The sequence below is a fragment of the Bos grunniens genome, chromosome 11, assembly GCF_055505025.1.
Source record: "Bos grunniens cultivar Pamir isolate PY7600 chromosome 11, Bosgru_T2T1.0, whole genome shotgun sequence".
NCBI classification, from domain to species: Eukaryota; Metazoa; Chordata; class Mammalia; order Artiodactyla; family Bovidae; genus Bos; species Bos grunniens.
The window spans coordinates 61,084,546-61,104,442 of record NC_141175.1 but is presented as its reverse complement, the minus strand read 5'-3'; the positions used below and the strand labels follow the sequence as shown (position 1 = coordinate 61,104,442).

At 43.0% G+C, this 19,897-nt stretch overlaps 1 protein-coding gene across 5 annotated transcripts; it reads left to right on the top strand.

Moving 5' to 3' along the window:
• The first annotated feature begins 7,930 nt into the window (after positions 1-7,930).
• LOC147363189 (interleukin-36 gamma-like) lies at positions 7,931-15,473 on the top strand. 5 transcript variants are annotated; one of them, XM_086323727.1, is made up of 6 exons: positions 7,931-8,008; positions 8,515-8,576; positions 9,321-9,428; positions 10,547-10,686; positions 13,712-13,915; positions 14,934-15,473. In XM_086323727.1, the coding sequence occupies exons 2-6, from the start codon at positions 8,534-8,536 to the stop codon at positions 14,961-14,963; spliced, it is 525 nt and encodes a 174-aa protein (XP_086179853.1). In that variant the 5' UTR covers positions 7,931-8,008; positions 8,515-8,533; the 3' UTR covers positions 14,964-15,473. The 5 variants fall into 5 exon arrangements, with proteins under 5 accessions (XP_086179853.1, XP_086179856.1, XP_086179852.1 ...); XM_086323726.1 differs by having other exon boundaries at positions 7,941-8,033; XM_086323729.1 differs by lacking the exons at positions 7,931-8,008; positions 9,321-9,428 and adding exons at positions 8,013-8,033; positions 9,185-9,261.
• The last annotated feature ends 4,424 nt before the right edge of the window (positions 15,474-19,897 follow it).

Below are 19,897 nucleotides of genomic sequence, written 5' to 3'. Positions count from 1 at the left end.
GAAACCTTTTATCTTCTGACTTTTTTTTAAGCAAACATTCTTTTTTTTTTTTTTTTAGATTGAAATATAGTTGATTTACAATGTTATTTTTATTTATACAGTGAAGTGATTCAGTTATACATACATATATATATTCTGATTCTTTTCCTTAGAGGTTATTAAAAGGTATTGAATATAGTTCCCCGTGCTATACAATAGGTCCTTGTTGTTTTGCTGTTTTATGTGTAGTAGTGTTTATCTGTTAATCCCAAATCCTAACTTGTCCCTCCCTCTTTCCCCTTTTGGTAACCATAAGTTTGTTTTCTATGTCTGTGAGTCTATTTCTGTTTTGTAAGTAGGTTCATTTATATCATTTTTTTTAGATTCGACATATAAGTGATACCATATGACATTTGTCCTTCTCTGTCTGACTTCAGTTAGTATGATCACCTCTGGGTTCATCCATGTTGTTGCAAACTAGCCTGCATTTTCCTTGATGATGGTCATAACTCCTATTAGGTGACGTTGTCCACAAATCTTTCTCTCTCTGTCTGGGTTCTGGTAATCGTTTCCTCCCTTCATCCCTTGAGGCCTGAGTGTTAAGGGGGATATCCTTCTGTTAGCAGCCCTGGGGTTCTGCACTATGCCCTGGGCTTTCCGTAGTCTGCCCACATCTTTGTAAATAACTACATTACATCTATCTCAAATTGCCAAATTTGAGTGTGTTTTATGTTGATATTAGGACTTCACATTAGGACACAGCATGGCTCCCAAATTGACCCAAACAGTCTTGAAAAATTTTAATGTGGAAGTGACATTCTTTTTCTTGCAGGATGTAAATGACTGAGTATGCAATTCTGATCATCACAGGCAATTATTTTACAGCCTTGAAGGAACATGTCCTCAAGTTATGAATGTCAGTTCAAAGGAAATTTAAAAATGCCGATCCTTGTTGACATCAGAGAACCATCAGATCAGCAACCTCAACCTTACAGCTTGGCTTTCATTTATGTGATCTAGTAGTTACTTTAAGTTGTTTTTTTCTAGCTTTTGAAGCTGAAAGTAATTTAACCAATAGACTATCATAAGTAGAATTCAGGGGTCAAAGGGTACCCATGTATTAGATTTCTGAGAAATTGTTTTCCAAAAAGGCCTGGCTGATTCACACATCCATTAATCCACTGAGTGAATCTGTTTCCTCACACCATTGTCTATTATTTGTTTAATTTATGTTTTCCTGAAGGGTGGAAACTGAATCTCATTATTGCTTTGATTTGCATCTTGCTAATTATGGGTGGTTGCTTAGAGGATGGTCAACTATAATTACGTCTATTTATTGGATATTTACATTTTCTTCTCAGTGAGATGCTTTTTACATCTATTGCTCATTTTTTTCTGTACAATTATTTTTCATTTTTCTTACTGATTTGTAGTAAATTTTAAAACATTGGATATTAATTATTAGCTAGTAAGATGTGTGGAAAATATTTTCTCCCAAGTACCTTCTTTTAACTTTCTTCTGTGGTGCGTTTTTTCCAAGTTTTCCCCAGATTCTAAAAAATTAAAAAAAATTTTTTATTTTGTATTGGCATGTATCCAGTTAGCAATGTTGTGATAGTTTCAGATGAACGATGGGACTCAGCCATACATACACAAGAATCCATTCTCCCCCAAACTCCCCTCCCATCCAGGCCGCCACATAACATTGAGCAGAGGTCCATGTACTGTACAGTAGGTCCTTGTTGGTTATCCATTTAAAATATAGCAGTGTGTACATGTCCATCCCAAACTCCCTAACTATCCCTTCCCCCCATCCTTCTCCCCAGCAAGTTTGTTCTCTAAGTCTGTGAGTCTCTTTCTGTTCTGTAAGTCAGTTCATTTGTATCATTTCTTTTTAGATTCCACATATAAAGGATGTCATACAATATTTTTCCTTCTCTGTCTGACTTACTTCACTCAGTATGACACTCTCTAGGTCCATCCATCTTGGTGCAGATGACATTATTTTGTTCTTTTAAGTGGCTGAGAAATATTCCACTGTATAAATGTACCATATCTTCTTTATTCACTCCCCTGTTGATGAACATTTAGGTCGCTTCTATGTCTTGGCTATTGTAAACAATGCTACAAAGAACATTGGGAAGTGTATCCTGTCAGATCATGTTTTTCTCCGGATATATGCCCAGGAGTGGGTTTGCATGTTCATCTAGTAACCCTATCTTTAGTTTTTAAAGGACCCTCCATACTGTTCTCCGTAGTGGCTGTACCAATTTACATTTGCACCAGCAGTGTTCGGCAGGTTCCTTTCTCTCCACACCCTCTCCAGCATTTCCAAATTCTAAAATTTTGATAATGGTCAGCTTATCATCTTTTGTATTTTGTGTGATGTGGGCCATTGGGCAAAAGCTAAAAGTTCTGTCATTTGGCTGTTTCTTTGGGAATTTCAGATTTCAGGCGTTTAACTTACCACCTTTCCTTAAATGTTGCACCACAAGCTGTCCAATTAAGGCTTTAGCTGTTTGTTTTTTGTTTTTTGGTTGCACATGTTATACAACTTGTCACTAGCTGTTTTATATTTAGAGACATATCCCTTTATGCTGTCCCTGTATAGTTGGCTCTTTTGTCTTAATGCTTTTTAATGCTTCTGTTTATTTCTGCCATTTTTGTGAGTAGTGTGGAGGTTATTTTTATTTGTCCTTTATTTTCACAAGAGAGAAAAAAAGCTGTTAAGTAGCATCTTGTCCCAACTCCTAAAGCCTGGGGTTTCATGGAGAAACTAGCTTCAGGGAAATGTGATGGGTGAGGCCACAAGGATGCAATTCTTAGACAGCCGGCTTGGGCTACTTGGAGGAGCAGTGCTCACTGCTCAGTTGCTCAGTTGTGTCCGACTCTTTGTGACCCCATGGACTGAAGCCCACTAGGTTTCTCTGTCCATAGAATTCCCAGGCAAGAATACTGGAATGAGTTGCCATTTTCTCCTCCAGGGATTGAACCCAAGTCTCCTGTGTCTCTTGCATTGGCAGGAGGATTCTTTACCACTGCGCCATCTGGGAAGCCCTCGGAAGAGTTCAACTACATCATCCCACCCATGTTGAGTAAAGCATGTACTGCAGAGGCTGTCTGGCACTTTCCGAGGCGTTTTCCCAAAATGACTAGAGTACCAATGGCTCCATGCTATTCTTTTTGTGGTTCATGTTACACATCATGTTGTCTCATTAAGTGAACTTAGGTGAAAGCCAGTTTTTTTCCAGTAGCAATACACAACCCAGACTGTCAGCCCTGCTTGAAGGTAGCCTGTGATAGCAATAGCACCTAAGCTACAGTGGGTTTGGTCCTCTTAGGAGCCCCGAGGGCACTGGTGAGCACCATAGCAGAGAGCCCTGGATTAAACCTTTTGTTGTTGTTGCTTAGTCATTAAGTTGTGCTTGAGCCTGTCCTCCAGGTCGTTTGTCCGTGGGAGTTCCCCAGACAAGAATACTGGAGTGGGTTGCCATTTCCTTCTCCAGGGGATCTTCCCAACCCAGGGATCAAACCCAGGTCTCCTGCATTGCAGGCAGACTCTTTACCACTGAGCCACGCAGGAAGCCCAGATTAAGCCTAGTTCTATTATTAATTGGATTCTGTGTATTGTCAACTGTTGATTTCCAGGAAATCAACCCTGAATATTCATTGGAAAGACTGATGCTGAAGCTGAAGCTCCTATACTTTGGCCACTTGATGTGAAGAACTGACTCATTGGGAAAGACACTGATGCTGGGAAAGATTGCAGACAGGAAGAGAAGGGGACGACAGAGGACGAGATGGTTGGATGGCATCACTGACTCGATGGACATGAGTCTGAGCAAACTCCAGGAGATAGAGAAGGACAGGGAACCCGGGTAAGCTGCAGTTCATGGGATCACGAAGAGTCGGACAGGACTGAGTGACTGAACAACAACAACAATTTGTCAACTGTAGGGGCCAGATAACCTTTACTGCTTCATGGTCCCTTCTGCGTTATTCATTGTGATTTTCAACTTGGTTACATGAATAAGTCATTGTGGGGATTGTGCATCTGTGAACAGACCTAGAGATTCTAGTGGTGAATGGTCAAACTTTCTTACTTTAGTTGGTTTACACTGGTGTTCCCTCAGCTTGTTAAGATCATGGACACTTAATTAAATGAGCAGACTGGCAGGACTTGTTATCAAACTAGTGTGAGTAATAATATCTTAAAGCTTGGAAATTAGAATCTAGACTCAGTGATCTCTTCAAATTATTTGCATGTCTTGGATCATTGGCTTTATGAATGCTTACTTGAGTTCAGTGCAAGCCACACTTAACAGTGTGCAAAATTTTCATTGTTCTAGGTGACAATAAAATATTAATAGAAAGAATCTGGCATACTGGGTTTTGTTCATAGAACCTCAATCTTTACTTTCTATAAGCAGCACTAAAATTGATGGCCTTCTCAAATATAGCTAAGGGATCATGGAATAATCCATTTTTCTCTAAGACAAAAGTTCTGGTCCATTTCTTCAGCAGATGGTCTCTCTGCTCTTCAATTATCCACCCCAATGGCTCAGTTCTTCCTTCTGATCATCATCATTCCTATTCTTCTCATTTCTCTGATAGTCATTCACACCCGAGTTTAAGCTGGGGACCTCAGAGTGGATGCTGATGGTGATAGTTCTGGGAATGCTGGCTTCTCTGAATGTTGGGAAGCCAGGAAAAGGTCATGATCAAGTGGAATAAAAGGTTGAGGCTAAAGAAGACATGCCATCATCATACATAGTCTTTTGCAGTCTTTATCTGGGCACGAAAAACCCAAGCTTTTAAAAAATTAATCAATTTATTTATTTATGGCCGCATGGCCTGTGGGATCTTAGTTCTCAGTCCAGGGGTTGAACCCATGCCTTTGGCAGTGAAAGCATGGTGTCCTAACCACTGGACAACCAGGAAATTCCACCTCTGCCTCTTTTTCCAAAAGTTTTTTAAAAACATAGGTTGTATTATTTTATTTTACACACTCACAATATATTGTCAAAACCCCGGAATGACATTGATATAGTTCTATGAGCTGAAATAAAAGCCTTATTCAGAATTCGCCAGTTTTGCATGTACTATCTCATTAAATAATTAGCAACTCAGGTGAAAAGTAGCAAAACTCTAAATAGTTGATCTTAGTGTCAACTTTTTCCCCGCTCAGGCCCATGCCCTGTGAAAATGGCCAAAATCTGAGAGTCAAAACTGAGAGAAAAAGATCAGTCCTGCCATTTATTAGGCTGGGATGATCAGACAGACAAAGTTTGTCTTTTTATTTGATTTAAATTTATCAGACAGACAAATTTAAATTTATCAGACAGACAAATAAAACCAGTCAAAGAAGTGAACAGAAAACACTGCGTCTCTTAAGTTCACACAGCGTGGTGAGGTCTGTTACATGTGAGAGCACCAAAGCAGTCCCAAAGACTTTTTTAAAAAAAATGTATGTACTTTTGTTGCATTGGTTGCTGCATGCAGGTTTTCTCTAGTTGCAGTGCACTGGCTTCTCATTGCGGTTGCTTCTCTTGCTGAGGACTGTGGGCTGTAGGGCATGTGGGCTCAGTAGTTGTTGTGCTTGGGCTTAATTATCCAGAAGATACGAGACCTTCCAGGACCAGGGATCAAACCTGTGTCCTCTGCATTGGCAGAAGGATTCTTAACCGCTGGACCGCCAGGGACGTCCTCCCAGTCTTTCAATCAATGGAAATACTGCTCTCTATGTTGTGTCCTCTGGGCCCTCTGAGCATCTCCAGGGCTGACCCTTCATCTCCATCTTTGTGTTTCATGCACCCAGGAGACCACACTCTCTTTTCAGAGGTCTGAGCACCAGTTTGATAGAGGAACCCCTCCTGAGGTCTAAGCATCAGTCCTACAAGCTTCCTCCTTTGACTCCTGGATTCTTTTGTTTCCTCCTGATTCCTTCCTGCAGTTGGGTACTGTCTGAGATAGCAACCTCTGGGAGCTGGTGATGGACAGGGAAGCCTGGCTTGCTGCAGTCCATGGGGTCACAAAGAGTTGGACACGACTGAGTGACTGAACTGAACTGAGGTACCTCTGGCAACTCCTTTTTACTCTTCAGCCTTCTAACATATGTGTAACCGGTTCCTGGTGTTCAGTTCCCTCTGTTTGCAGTTCCTTGTGTGGGTTCTGCTTTACAGCCTAGATCCTGACTGAAACAGGGACCCATGAATTTGGGGGCCAGACGGTGGGGCCTTTTTGATGTCATTTTGGGGCAAGCATCCCAAGAAAAGGGGTATGTTGACTGAAGCATGATGGAGGGATTTTTCAGCTGGGCAGAGAGGACTCAAGAGGTAACACCGGCCAAGCCTGGATTTGTACAGAGGTGTATCTAAACTCATAACCACACTTTCTCTCCAAGGGAAACAGATAAACTGCAAACCAGAAGTGATGGGACTGAGGCCTCAACAAGGAAGGATCATGTTCCTCTAAGGCCAGAAAGGAGATGGGGGGGACTTCACCAATGGTTAAGAATCTGCTTCCACTACAGGAAGCAGGAGTTTGATCCCTGGTTGGGAAACTAAGATTCCACATGCTGGGTGGTGTGGCCTGGTCAGAAATTTCAAAAAAAGAAAGAGAGTAAGAAAGAAAGAAAGAAAGGATATGGGGGTGAAATGTATGAGAGGTTAAGTAAGGAGACTCTTCTCAGGGCTGGGACGAGGGGTTCATGGAGGTGCTAATCCAGAAAGTTTTATTCTTTGCCCTTTTTCCCCCAGGTGAATAAGAAGCTATAGGTGCTTCTAAGTCTGCCTTCTGAAATTCACTTCAGTCAAATTAACTTATGTCTCAGAAATGTTTTATGTGTGACCTCAGCAGATGGTGTGTACATGTAACAAATTTACAGAACAATAACTTACCATTTGTTGACACCTACAAATGTTCTACATTACTAGAGCAGAGTGGAAGGGGTAAGCTGGGATCTGGGGTTCAGTTTTTCGAAAAGTCACTACCTACCTCGTTAGTCCTTAGGCAGGTCTAGAGTCCACTATATTTAGGGGCACCAGAAACTAGGACTTCTTCTTTTTTTTTTTTCGGCTATACCAAATGGCATGTGGGATCTTAGTTCCCCGACTAGGGATTGAACCTGCGTCCCCTGATTGGAAGCACGGAGACTTAACCCCTGAACCACCAGGGAAGTCCCCAGGTTTACCACAGTTAAGGGTGTGCAGCTCAATGCCTGTGGCTCCCAAGAGGATGGAGGTGCATCTCCAAGGGACTAAAGGAGCAGAGGGAGGTGCTTTTAGCTTAACCCTCCATGTATGGGTAGCCCAAGTTGAAATGATTCAGTGACCAGAAATGCCATATGCCTCCTGTCTCTGCCTGTGTGTGCTAAGTTGCTTCAGTTGTGCTTGACCCTATGGACTGTAGCCCACCAGACTCCTCTCTCCATGGAGTTCTCCAGAAGAGAACACTGGAGTGGGTTGCCATGCCCTCCTCCAGGGGATCTTCCTGACCCAGGGATCGAACCCTTGTCTCTTATGGGCTCCTGCATTGGCAGGCTGGATCATTACCTCTAGTGCCACCTGGGCCCACAGCAAATTTTGCCATCATAGGGCTCCCTTAGTAGGACTGCAGAGGGCAAGCTTCCTGGCCCCAGGTGATGGATTCCCTTCACTTAGAGCCGACAAGTCCAGTCCAGAGTGACAGCAGCAGGAGAATTGGGTTCTGGGGAAGTCTCTCAATCTCCCCTTCCTGAGAAACCCAGGATCTGTCATTAACCCTGCTAGAGGAGCTTGGCTTGGTATTTTCTTCTCAGGGAGCCCAGACAGGTCATATCATGCTGATGCTGTAATTTCTTCATCTAAGCCTCACGCGATCTTCTGAAAGGAGGATCCTGCTTTCATTCATGTCATAAGATTGTCACACCCCATTGAGGTAGCTGGCACTCCCTAACATGCCAGATAAATGTCCCCTGCTTTGTCATAGCCCGTCATTGCTCTCAGGACCTGCTGGAGCTACTATACAGTCCCCTGTGCTTTCTTTAAAGGTTCTTGCCAACTGAGAGCTGGAAGGTTCCTTGACTCTAGAGCTTTCTCTCTTTTCGTGTTTTAAGATTCAGTGAAGGGGTGGAGCCATGCCGGGCTAGGTGCCTCTTTCTGGGGAGCTGCTAGGATCCTGACAGATCTACTTGACTCGGGTCCCTCCTCTGTTCCCAGGCAGATGCATTTGCCAGTGGGATTGGGGAGGGCTGCTGGGAGTAGGTGATTCAGACTTCAGGGAGCTGTGGGCTATTTGAGGTCAAAAGTCATGCCTGACCTTGGAACCTCTAGGGGGAATACGGTCCCTGGCTGGATCCCTTGGAGGAGGAAAATTCTGCTTTACATGCCCTCCTTAAGGTTGCCTTGAGGTTTTGTCCCAGAAGGTGCCTCAGATCTTGGTATCAGTCCAGGCTTCCTGGCTCCCTGCCCAGAATCAGGACATTAGGAACTAGTTTCCTGGGAGGGTCTTGAAATGTCTTCTAATGCTCAGATCTCCTATCACTGTCCCCCACAGGCACTGAGACTACCCCACTATGGCATGTTTTCTGGGACACGATGGAGGAATCCATACATCAGGTGATGTTGGCATGGAGTCTGGAGGCCAGGAACATTCATGCCTGTCTCTTCTGAATACCCTAGCCTTCTCTGCCCCTTCCTGTGTACAGTCCTTACCACCCAAGGCTATCCATCTCCCATTGGAACATGAGGGTGTTGACCATTTCTTATTCACTGCTCTGGGTCCAGACACTGGCTTGGGCCAAACCCAAAGCATCAAGGAGAGTAGCTGGGCCTTGACACATGTGTACTTATGGGGATGAGAGTTTACCTTCTTAGACCAGTTATGGCCCTTCTCTTCCTCAACAGAGCCCACAGTTTCAGTGGAAAGAAAGGCTGGGTTCATGGGTCATGTGAGAGCTGCCAGTTTTAATGTGCAAACCCTGAACCATCCTTCCTGAAAGACCTGGATTAGATCATTCTCCTGGTGGTGGTTTAGTCGCTAAGTCATCTCTGACTCTTTGCAATCCCAGGGACTGTATCCCACCAGGGTCCTCTGTCCGTGGGATTCTCCAGGCAAGAATATTGGAGGGGGTTGCCATTTCCTTCTCCAGGCGATCTTCCCAGGTCTCCTACATTGCAGGTGGTTTCCTGGATTTCAGGCAGATTCTTTTTTTTTTTTTTTTTAGTGTTCAGGCACATTCTTTATCGACTGAGCCTTCCTTCCTGAAAGACCTGGATTAGATGATCTTTCTCCTAACATCTGGTAAAGCAGCCTTCATCATGTTGGGGTTTTTAAAAAATTATTCTTTTCCATTTAAACAGCAATGGATAGTCCCAGATATGTAGTAGTCTCCGACTTGAGTCAGCAGGTGTGGTTCCTTCAGGGTCAGATCCTCGTGGTAGTTCCTCGGAGCAACAATGTGGGGCCAGGTAAGTGACAGGTCATCGTGTGGCTGCTCCTTGGAGCAGCCTCACATCAGTGCGGCTGGGATGCTTGTACCATCCTTTTATTAAAGTGTGGCTTTGTAGCAGAGACATCATTTGGCTGACAAAGGTCCATATAGTCAAAGCTATGGTTTTTCCAGGAGTCATACACGGATATGAGAGTTGGACCAGAAAGAAGACTGAGCACCAAAGAAATGATACTTTTCAACTGCAGTGCTGGAGAAGACTCTTGAGAGTCCCTTGAACTACAAAAAATCAAACCAGTCAACCATAAAGGAAATCAACACTGAGTATTCATTGAAAGACTGTTGTTGCAACTGAAAGTCCAATACTTTGATGTGAAGAGCCAAGTCACTGGAAAAGACCTTGTTGCTGGGAAAGACTAAGGCAAAAGGAGAAGGGGGAAGCAGAGAATGAGATGGTTGGATGGCTTCACCAATTCGATGGATATGATATTGAGCAAACTCTGTGAGAGTGTGGAAGACAGAGGAGCCTGGTGTGCTGCAGTCCATGGGACTGCGAAGAGTCAGACACAACCTAGCAACTGAACAACAACACCTGGAGGGGGAAGAATTTCACATCTGCCCGGGAAGAGGTGTCTTGGACCATGGCAAAGAGAGCAGAGGGAGTGGAGTAGCTTTCTGGGGAGCAGGAGAGCTGCTTTCAGTGATCTGAAGGCCTGTCCTAAGGAAAAAGAGTGGCTTGTTTGCCCAACTTCCTATGTCCTAAGAGGACTAATGGGGTGGGTTGCACAGAAGGCAGATTTCAACATCAGTTAGGCAAAACTCGGTAATGAACAGAGCTTTCCAAAGATCAGAGGGGTTGCTTGGGATTGGTGCTCCTCGCCTCCAGGTGTTCAAGCAGAGGTTGTGAAAATCCCAACGGTGGGGTCTGCCTCCTCTGCCTGCACTCCATTTCCTAGAGCAGTGACTGGTGCTTGGTATGACTGAGTGAATGAATGAACGAATGAATATGAGGCTGACCACTCTGTGGGTCTGGTAGTGGGATTATACTCTTAAGGGCTCTTCCAGCCTTGCCTGTAAGATCTTGGTCTTTTGTAATTGCAAAAGGTCACTGACGCCGTAACCCCTCTTCTCTGACAGTCACTGTCACCATTATACCATGCAAGAATCCGGAGTGTCTTGAGAAAGACAAAGGGATTCCTATTTATTTGGGAATAAAGCAGCCAGAAATGTGTCTATGTTGTGAGGACGTTGGTGGAAAGCCCGAATTGCAGTTGAAGGTAAGTGACAAAGAAAAATAATGTTAGAAAAAACCCAGCTTCTTTTCTCAGAAGTTGATTTGTCAGGAAATCTAATTTTATAATTAAAAAATAAATAGTTTCCTGTTCTTAAGCATATTTATACCTGGCTCCTTTAGAGTCATGTGCATGCAATAAGCTTTTATTTTTTTAAAGCCAAACTAATTTTTATTTGTTTAGTTTTGGCTGTGCTGGGTCTTGTTTATTGCTGTGTGGGCTTTCTCTAGTTGCAGTGAGTGGAGGCTACTCTCTTGTGGTGGTGGATGGGCTTCTCACTGCAGTGGCTTCTCTTGTTGCAGAGCACGGGCTCTCTAGGTGTGTGGGCTTCAGGAGTTGTGGTGCGTGGGCTCATTAGTTGTAGCTTCTGGGTTCTAGGGCACAGGCTTGGTAGTTGTGGCATGGCTTAGTTGTTCCTCGGCATGTGGGATCTTCCCAGAACTAGTGATTGAGACTGTGTTTCCTGCATTGGCAGGAGGATTCTTTACCATGAGCCACCAAGGAAGCCCATGTTTTTCTTATTTTTAACTGCCTGATATAAAACAACTTGTTTCTGAAACTTCAGTTTACAGCAATTCAATTTAATTCAACACCATCCAATCCAAGCCAGCAAATGTGTTCATTCTAACTGGCCTCCAGCACTGTTGTAGGCATTTGAACATCATCAGTGCACAGAATGGCAAAGAGCCTTGCCTTTCTAGGGTTTACATTCTAGTGGAAGACAAGAAATGGTCCACAAGAAGCGTAATCATGGGTAAGCCTGTGACATGTTAAAGGGGGTTATGCTGTCTGGGAAAGAATGATTAGAACTAGTAAAGAGATTGGTGGCGCCAGAAACAGCTAGAGCCTGGCTTCATGGTAAATAGTACAGCAGGTATTATTGTAAAGGTAAGATTTTATTGGACAGGAAAGGAAGAAAAATGTGAGCCCAACAGAGTGTCCAGTGAGGGCAAGTTCAAGGACCGGGAGTGAGCTGGGGAAGAGGCAGAGTTCAGAGAAAGGCAGATAGTAAAAGAGCTTTCCCACTTTTGTAAAGTCTTTAACCTGTCAATCAGTTAATTCATTCAACATATGTGCTAGACTCTAGGTTCATCCACATCACTGCAAAGACCCAATTTCCTTCCCTTTTATGGCTGTGTAATATTCTGTTATATTTATCTACTACTATGTGTAAAACAGATAGCTGGTACAGCACAGGGAGCCCAGTTTGATGCTCTATGAGTACCTAGAGGGGTGGAATTGGGGGTGGGGCTGGGAGAGAGGTCCAAGAGGAAGGAGATATATGTATACATAGGGCTGATTCACTTTGTTGTACAGCAGAGACTAACAACACTGTAAAGCAACTATGCTCCAATTAAAAATATATAAAATTTTTTTAAATTAATTCAACCCAAATTATTAGAATGTTTTGAATAGAAGAGTGACATGAAAGGACATAGATTTTAAAAGGATTATTTTGGCTGCTACTTGAGAGCAGGGTGTGACGGACAAGGACAAAATTTCCCTTGGAGGCTTCAGGGTGACCCAGGTGTAATCTGAGGGTCTACTGGAGGAAGAGGGATGATGGTCAGAGTCTTGAAATACTTTAAATTAAGGCAATAGAATTTGCTGACAGAGTGGATATGGTGTGTGATGAAGTAGATGAGGACGAAACAGTACGCTTTCAGCTCTGTAGGCAAGAGCTAGATGGTTTAGACCCTGCAGGTTTTGTTAAAGGCCTTAAATTATATGATAATTATGAGAACATCATTCAAGACATTTAAGCTGGATGGTAACATGATCTTGTTTATTCAGTTATTTCAGTTTACAGTTCATTCAACTGCTCTGTGGAGAACGGGTGGTGGGGATGGAACAGGTGTGCGGGAGGATGTGAGAAGCGGCTCAATTCAACAAATATTTTGGAACTAGGCTTTACAGGTCTTGTTACTGGGTTAGATGCTGAGAGGTCAAAGAAAGCAGTTTCAAGGTTGGCTTCTTGGTTTTTGGCTGTCCACAGAGTGGGATAGATTAACTGGCAGTTATTAACTGAATAAAGGAATCTTTTGGAAGAAGTCCCCCTATTCAGGGTAGAATGTGGCCGAATTATGGGCCATTCCATTATCTCTTTGGAGATCTTGGATATAATGTACTTTACTTAGAAATACTTATCTTACCTAAATATAACAATATGTAAATATATAAATATATACACCTACAAATATCTTTCTGTATACAATATGGAAGATTTTTTCTGATTATTCTATATTCCTTTGTTCCTTTGAGTGCAAGTCCTTTGAGTTTTTAGACCCTCTTGTGCCTTTTTCATGGCTTTGACCTTTCTCATATGTTTGACAATCAAAAACCTATACACCCCCACCTGGTAGTCCTTTGCCAGAACAGTGGTTCTTACAGGAGGGGGTCTCTCATGCATGCAGCTTGGGTGAGAGAGGACCTTGGCTTCCTGCTGCAAATTTGCATCTCCTTCCTTTTCCTCGGGGAAGAGGGGGTCTTCTCAGCCTCTAATGTGAGGAGAGTTCCAATTTGTAATTCAAGCGTGGCCACTTATCCGTGAACCTGTGCCTTGTGTCAACTTCCATGCCCCCTCTGGATTTGAGGGTGAAGGCTGGGAAGGTGAGATTTTGGGTGTGCCCACTCTGCTGTTCCTTTGCAATGTTTTTCCTAGGCTTGCTCTAATATATGGATAGGGTTGCTCAAACATTGGAACATTTATAGGTTGTGTGCAAGGAACCTTGAACTGCAGGGCTTTCAAGGTGGCTCAGTGGTAAAGAATCTGCCTCTCAATACAAGAGACGAGGGTTCAAGCCCTGGGTTGGGAAGATCCCCTGGAGAAGGAAATGGCAACCCCCTCCAGTAATCTTGCCTGGAGAATCCCATGGACAGAGGAGCCTGGCAGTCTACAGTCTGTGGGATCTTCAAAGAGTCGGACATGACTTAGCAACTAAACAACAACAACCTTGAACTACTCAAACAGCCTCTGTTTCTCCTTCTGGCATTTTCTGTCCCGTTTCAGAACCAGAAGATAATGGATCTGTACAACCAAGCCAAGCCTGTGAAGCCATTCCTTTTCTACCACAAAAAGACAGGCAATACCTCCACATTTGAGTCTGTGGCCTTTCCCGGATGGTTCATTGCCTCTTCTGAGACAAACCAGCCCATCTTTCTCACTTCTGAGCTGGGGAACATATACAATACTGCCTTCCAATTAGATTTCAAGGTTTGAACTCAACCTAGAGGTGGCAACTTGGTCTTATCATTTCTAGCACTCAGTGTCTTTGTTTGTATTATCTCTGTGTCATTTTCATCAGTGCTTAGAGGTGGGCTTGAGCCCGTTCTCATCTTATTTTATAAATGGAGAAGAAGCAATGACTCTATGGAAACCAAGGAATAGAATGTGGGCTCAGAAGCAAAGGAGGTGGGTGGTGTGTGGCTCTCCTTTTCAGCTGCAATGGTCCATCCTTCAAGCCATCTGTACAAACATATCGGGACCCTAAAACAGTAGGACTCTCTCCTGGGTGTGGTTATGAAGAAGCCTCAGAGCTCATGAGTCTTACCCAAGATATTGGGACTAGCTTGGAGCTGATCTTTCTATTTTGCTTTGTTTCCTGATGGTATTACATTTCCCATAATCTCTATATCTTTCCAGTACTTTGCAAGGGTTAATGCATCATTTTAAGGGTTAGAGTCTTGTAAAAGAAAATAATTCTTAACGAAAGTGAATTATTTTTGTCTAATTCTAATGTGTTACCATAAAGCCAGGGCTTCCCTGGTGGCTCAGAGTAGAATCCACCTGCAGTGCAGGAGCCTCAGGAGACATGGGTTTGATCCCTGGGTTGGGAAGATCCCCTGGAGGAGGGCATAGCAACCCACTCCAGTATTCTTGCTTGGAGAATCCCATGGACAGAGGAACCTGGCAGGCTACAGTTAAAGAGTCAGACATGACTGAAGCGACTTAGCACACATGCACTCACCAGAAAGCCAAATATAAACTCTAGGTTTTTTATACAATAAGAAAGCTAAAACAGATATAAAATGAAATAGGAAACAAGGAGCAAGCTGAAATTAGCAAGAGTAATTAAATGAAGACACCACAGTGGGTCAGCCTGGGGCTTAGCTGAAGGGAGCAGGGTCCTTATCAATGGTGATAGGTTGGGTGGTGGGGGTTTTCATGTAAAAAGGCACTACCATTTACTATTTTCTGTGGAATCTCATGCCTTGCTTTCTTTTCTTTTTAGGAATTCTCACCATCTAACAACTCCCTCTAGAAACTGCAGTAAAAGGTGCCTTTTGGGGGAATGGAGAGCCTAAATTCTTCACCAGCCGTGCTTCAGATGTTACATTGTGATGAAATGAAACAACTGATTTAGGGTATAATTGTAAAAAGATGTAGCTCAGATCTGGTTCTGCATATCGTAGATTTCTTATTCTGACTCTGATACTACAAATGCAGAAAACGATGTTTGCTTAAATGCAGTCCACACGATAACAACAGTAATGAATTTTTTAAAATGAAACTTTCATTAAAGTAGTGGACAATCACACCACTTACTCTACTAGGCAGGCTAGTAAGCAGTCAATAAGCACTGACATAACACAGTGTCTCTTGATTCTTAAAAGTTTTCTTCTTCAGTGAAATACTTTTTCAGCATGCAGTTTTATAAAAGCCGCCATTAATGTGGACACAAAGATGATTAGTTCTGGAATATCAAATAGAAGAATTACTCATTGGATATTTAGTACTACACTTACTGCTAATAAATGGTGACATGTTGTTACATCTGCCAATTTGCATCATTACATTGTCAATTGATACATGTGACAGTTGGGGTCTGATGACACATTCCCTTGCAACATGATTATGATTCTGAGTGCCATGGCATAGCCATGGCATAGCCAGTCCTACCAGGGGCTGTGTGATGATTCAGTTTCCTCATCTCCTTTCTCTACCGTGTTCATGCGGGCACTATGATACCTTTGTCAACTGGCATGTACAAGAGCTCATGCAAAACTCTAATAAGGTGATGCTTTGTGGCTGGGCTCAGGTGTAAGGGGGTCATTCTGGTCACCCATAAGAGATTCTGATAACATATTTAGAACATACTCAGAATGAAAAAATGGGGCTTCTCTGGTGGCTCAAATGGTAAAGAATCTGCCTGCAATGCAGGAGACATGGGTTTGATCCCTGGGTCCAGAAGATCCCCTGGAGAAGGGAATGGCTACCCACTCCAGGATTCTTGCCTGGGAAATCCCATGGACAGAGGAGCCTGGATGACTACAGTCCATGCGGTTGCAGAGTCAGACACGACTGAACAACTAACACTTTCACTCTCAAAATGCAAACATAGGGAATTTCTCCAAGATCCAGTGGTTAAGACTTGGTGCTTTCATTGCCTTGGGCTCGTGTTCAATCCCTGGACAGAGAACTAAGGTCCCACAAGCCAAGCAGCATGGCCAAAAACAAACAAACAAACAAAGCAAAACCAAAAAAAAACAAACAAAAATGAAAAACACAATAATCTCATCTTGTGGAACCCAGAGAACAGCCTTCCATGGACCCCCAGCTTACCCATCAATTTTGAGAAATACCACACATGATCTGGCACAGTGGAAGAAATCAGAGAAGGTTCTTGTGAGCAGCAGCACTCTCATTTTCAGCTCATTACCTGGTGCACATCTGACTTTCACGTGTTTGCTGTGTCTAGTGCTCTTGCACTTGAATACCATATGCTCCAGGCCAAGATTCATTGAAGCATTTGGTTCCTTTGGATCTTTAGCAACTAGATACTACAGAAAACCTTGATGCCCTGGGAGACGGGTTTCTGGCTTCCAGTGGGGGGAGGGGATCAAGAACTTTGCCACCAAAATCACAAGTCCAGAGAAAACAGTTGAGTGGAATGTTTTCCTGTCAAGCTGCTTTGGGGCTTACATCATCTGGCTCCAGAATCGCTGAAGGGCAAAGATGGTTTCCTGAAGACACTGTCCCCAGCATTAACAATTGGCCATGAGGACTAAAGATGCCTCCCCAAGACCCTGAGACCAGGGGTTTTAATGAATAATTCTTCATGTCAATAAAACATCAGTTTGCGTTTCTCACACTTGAGGAGATGGTTGGATGGCATCACCAACTTGATGGATGTGAGTTTGAGCAAGCTTCGGGAGTTGGTGATGGACAGGGAAGCCTGGCGTGCTGCAGTCCATGGGGTCACAAAGAACTGGACACGACTGAGTGAACTGAACTGATGATGTGATATCACTTACATGTCAAATCTAAAGAAATGATACAAATGAACTTATTTACAAAACAGAAAAAGACTCATAGAGAAAACAAGCTTATGGTTACCAAAGGGAAAATAGAGAACGGTAAGTTGGAAATTTGAGTTAATAAATACACCCTTCTATATATAAAATAGATAATAAGAACCTACTGTATACACAGGAAACTGTATTCAATATTTGGTAATAATTTTAATGGAAAAAATTCTGGAAAACAATATATATATATGTATGTACGTGAATCACTTTCCTATATACGTGAAACATAGTAAATCAACTCTACTTCAATTAAAAATAATAGGCACACAATAGTTTTTTGCTCCCCCTCCCCAGGAATTGTATAGTTTTTCTTAGTGACATCATCTCCTTTAGCTTTTTCATTTTATGAATGAGGAAAGGGAGGTGCACAGTGTGGCAGTGACTTACTGAGGTGGCATTGACATTGATTATTTGAACTGGAAGTCATGATAGCCTTGATTTGGGGTCTTTCAATTTCTGTTTCCTGGAGTTGGGATATTATGAATCACGGTGTGAGAAATCGGCAACAATTATCAACAGCAATCTTGTTGTTGGGACTTTCTTCCCACGGTGTGAGAAATCAACAACAATCAGCGCCTTGGGAGCCTCCTCACTTCCATCGCCGGGCTGTTCTCATCTAGCATGGTGTCAGTGGATGACCCACCCCAGGCGGAGCATTCCTGGCACCTAGGCATCATTATGAAACGACTTAAGTGCTGACCTGTATTGTGCAGTCGTATCTCACTTGTATCTCAGTTGTATCTCACTGAGTATCTCACTCAGTTGTAAGCAACGTCAGAATCACCTGGGGTGTAAACTAAAAGCTCGGGTGTTTGAGCAAAATGTAGACCTAGTAAGTCAAACCCGGGCTTCCTTGGTGGCTCAGCGATAAAGAATTCGTGTGCAATGCAGGAGACTCGGATTCCATCCCCGGGTCAGGAAGATCGCTTGGAGGAGGAAATGGCAACCTACTCCAGCCTGGAAAATCCCATGGACAGAGGAGCCTGGTGGGCTAGAGTCCATGCAGTCACAAAAGAGTCAGACATGACTTAGCAACTAAACAAGAACGACAAAGTTAAACCCACTCCTATCAAAATTCTAACTGTCCAGGTTTAGAGCAGGGCCTTAGATGAAAGAGATGTATGTGGCAAGGTATGGAGACAGAGCATGGACCTTCCAGGTTCCCTGAGCATGCCACTAACTCCAGATCTTTGACATGTTCACCAGTCTAGAATTTCTCCAAACCCCATCTTTTTGGGGTTTTATGCAGGCTTCACTACATAGATATGTTTGATTAAATCATTGGCCATTAGCAATTGTTTCAACCTCCAGCCCGTCCCCTGTCCCTGGAGGTCAGAAGTTGGTGGCAATGAAAGTTCCAACCCTCTAATCCAATGGTTGGTTTCCCAGCAACCTGCAAAAGTCACCTCATAACATAACAAAAGACAACTTTATTGCTATCAACACCTAGGACATTTCAAGGGTTTTAGGAGCTCTGTGCCAGAAATGGGGACAGAGATTAAACATGTATTTCTTTTTTAAATATTTATTTTATTTTGGCTGTGCTGGGTCTTCGTTGCTGCGCTTGGACTTTCTTTAGTTGCGGCAAGCTAGGGCTACTCTCTAGTTGTGGCTCTCCGGTTCCTCACTGTGAAGGCTTTTCTTGTTGCAGAGCACAGGCGCTAGGACCATGAGCTTCAGTAGCTGCAGCGCACGGGCTCAGTAGTTGTGACTCGCAGGCCAAGTTGCCTGAGGCATGCACAGTCTTCCCAGACTAGGGATTGAACCTGTGTCCCCTGCATTAACAGGCCCATTCTTAACCACAGGACAGCCAGAGAAGTCTGAATACGTATTTCTTAATTCAGATCACAATACATGTGCCATACTGGCTGATCTGTGTCTTGAAGATGTAAAATAATATTTAGCTGAATACATTAGATTAGAGGCAAGTTTCCATGTATGGGCTTTTCCCTTATCACTCGGAAACCTCCCTCGGTCATAAGGGTTGGTAACAAAATCTCATTCCCAGCGTACAGGGAAGAGGCACATGCCATCTGCAGGGGTTGGGAGTGGAGTGGGAGGGGAGTGGGGAGAACAGAAAAGCCAGCTCTCGGCATTGCAGTGGTGAACCACTCCCTCCTGATACCTCATGTGAGCCAGCTCATGAGCTGGTCATCACTATTGGTGTGACCACTTCCTAGGAGCTGGTGGGGCCTGGAAAAACCCTGGCCACATGAGGAGAAAATTTTGTTTTGGGAATTAGAAAGATCAGAGCTAAGAGGATTGGTGACAAATTTTATTTTTTTTATGTGAAAACTCAGGCTGTGTTCATGGTCTTTTAAAAACAATGTTTTCCAACAATATGATTTAATAATGAAAAAGAGTCATCATTTTTAAAAATTAGATTTTAATTTTAAAAGATATTATTCAAATTTAATAAAATATTTCACTACTGAACAAAAACTTTGCATTTAACAAATAAAAATATTGCATCTTGCCAAAAAAAAAAGATGTTTCCAAAAACAGAATCACAACATAGAGAACAGACATCTCAAGGGAAACAGGGAATTGGGGAAGGATGGAGGAGGTTGGGATTAGCAGATGCAAGCTATTATATATAGGATGGGTAAACAGCAAGGTCCTATTGTATAGCACAGAGAACTATATTCAGTATTCTGTGATAAATCATAATGAAAAGGAATATTAAAAAGAATACACACATGCACACAAAGTTCCCTACATACAAATGAGTTCCATTCCCAGAGTGTGCTCCTGAGTCCAATTTGTAACTCCAACAAAGTTGGCCTAAGTACCCAACTAATACAAAGAGTTAAATATTGTAATACTGTAATACATTTATAATACTCTTCACACAAATAATACATAAAAAACAAACACAAAAAATGAT

Coding starts and splice junctions, on each gene's coding strand:
- LOC147363189 (XM_086323727.1), top strand. CDS start 8,534: ATGGCATGTTTTCTGGGACACGATGGAGGAATCCATACATCAG. Junction 9,429..10,546: donor GAGCAACAATGTGGGGCCAG/GTAAGTGACAGG, acceptor CTTCTCTGACAG/TCACTGTCACCATTATACCA. Junction 10,687..13,711: donor AGCCCGAATTGCAGTTGAAG/GTAAGTGACAAA, acceptor GTCCCGTTTCAG/AACCAGAAGATAATGGATCT.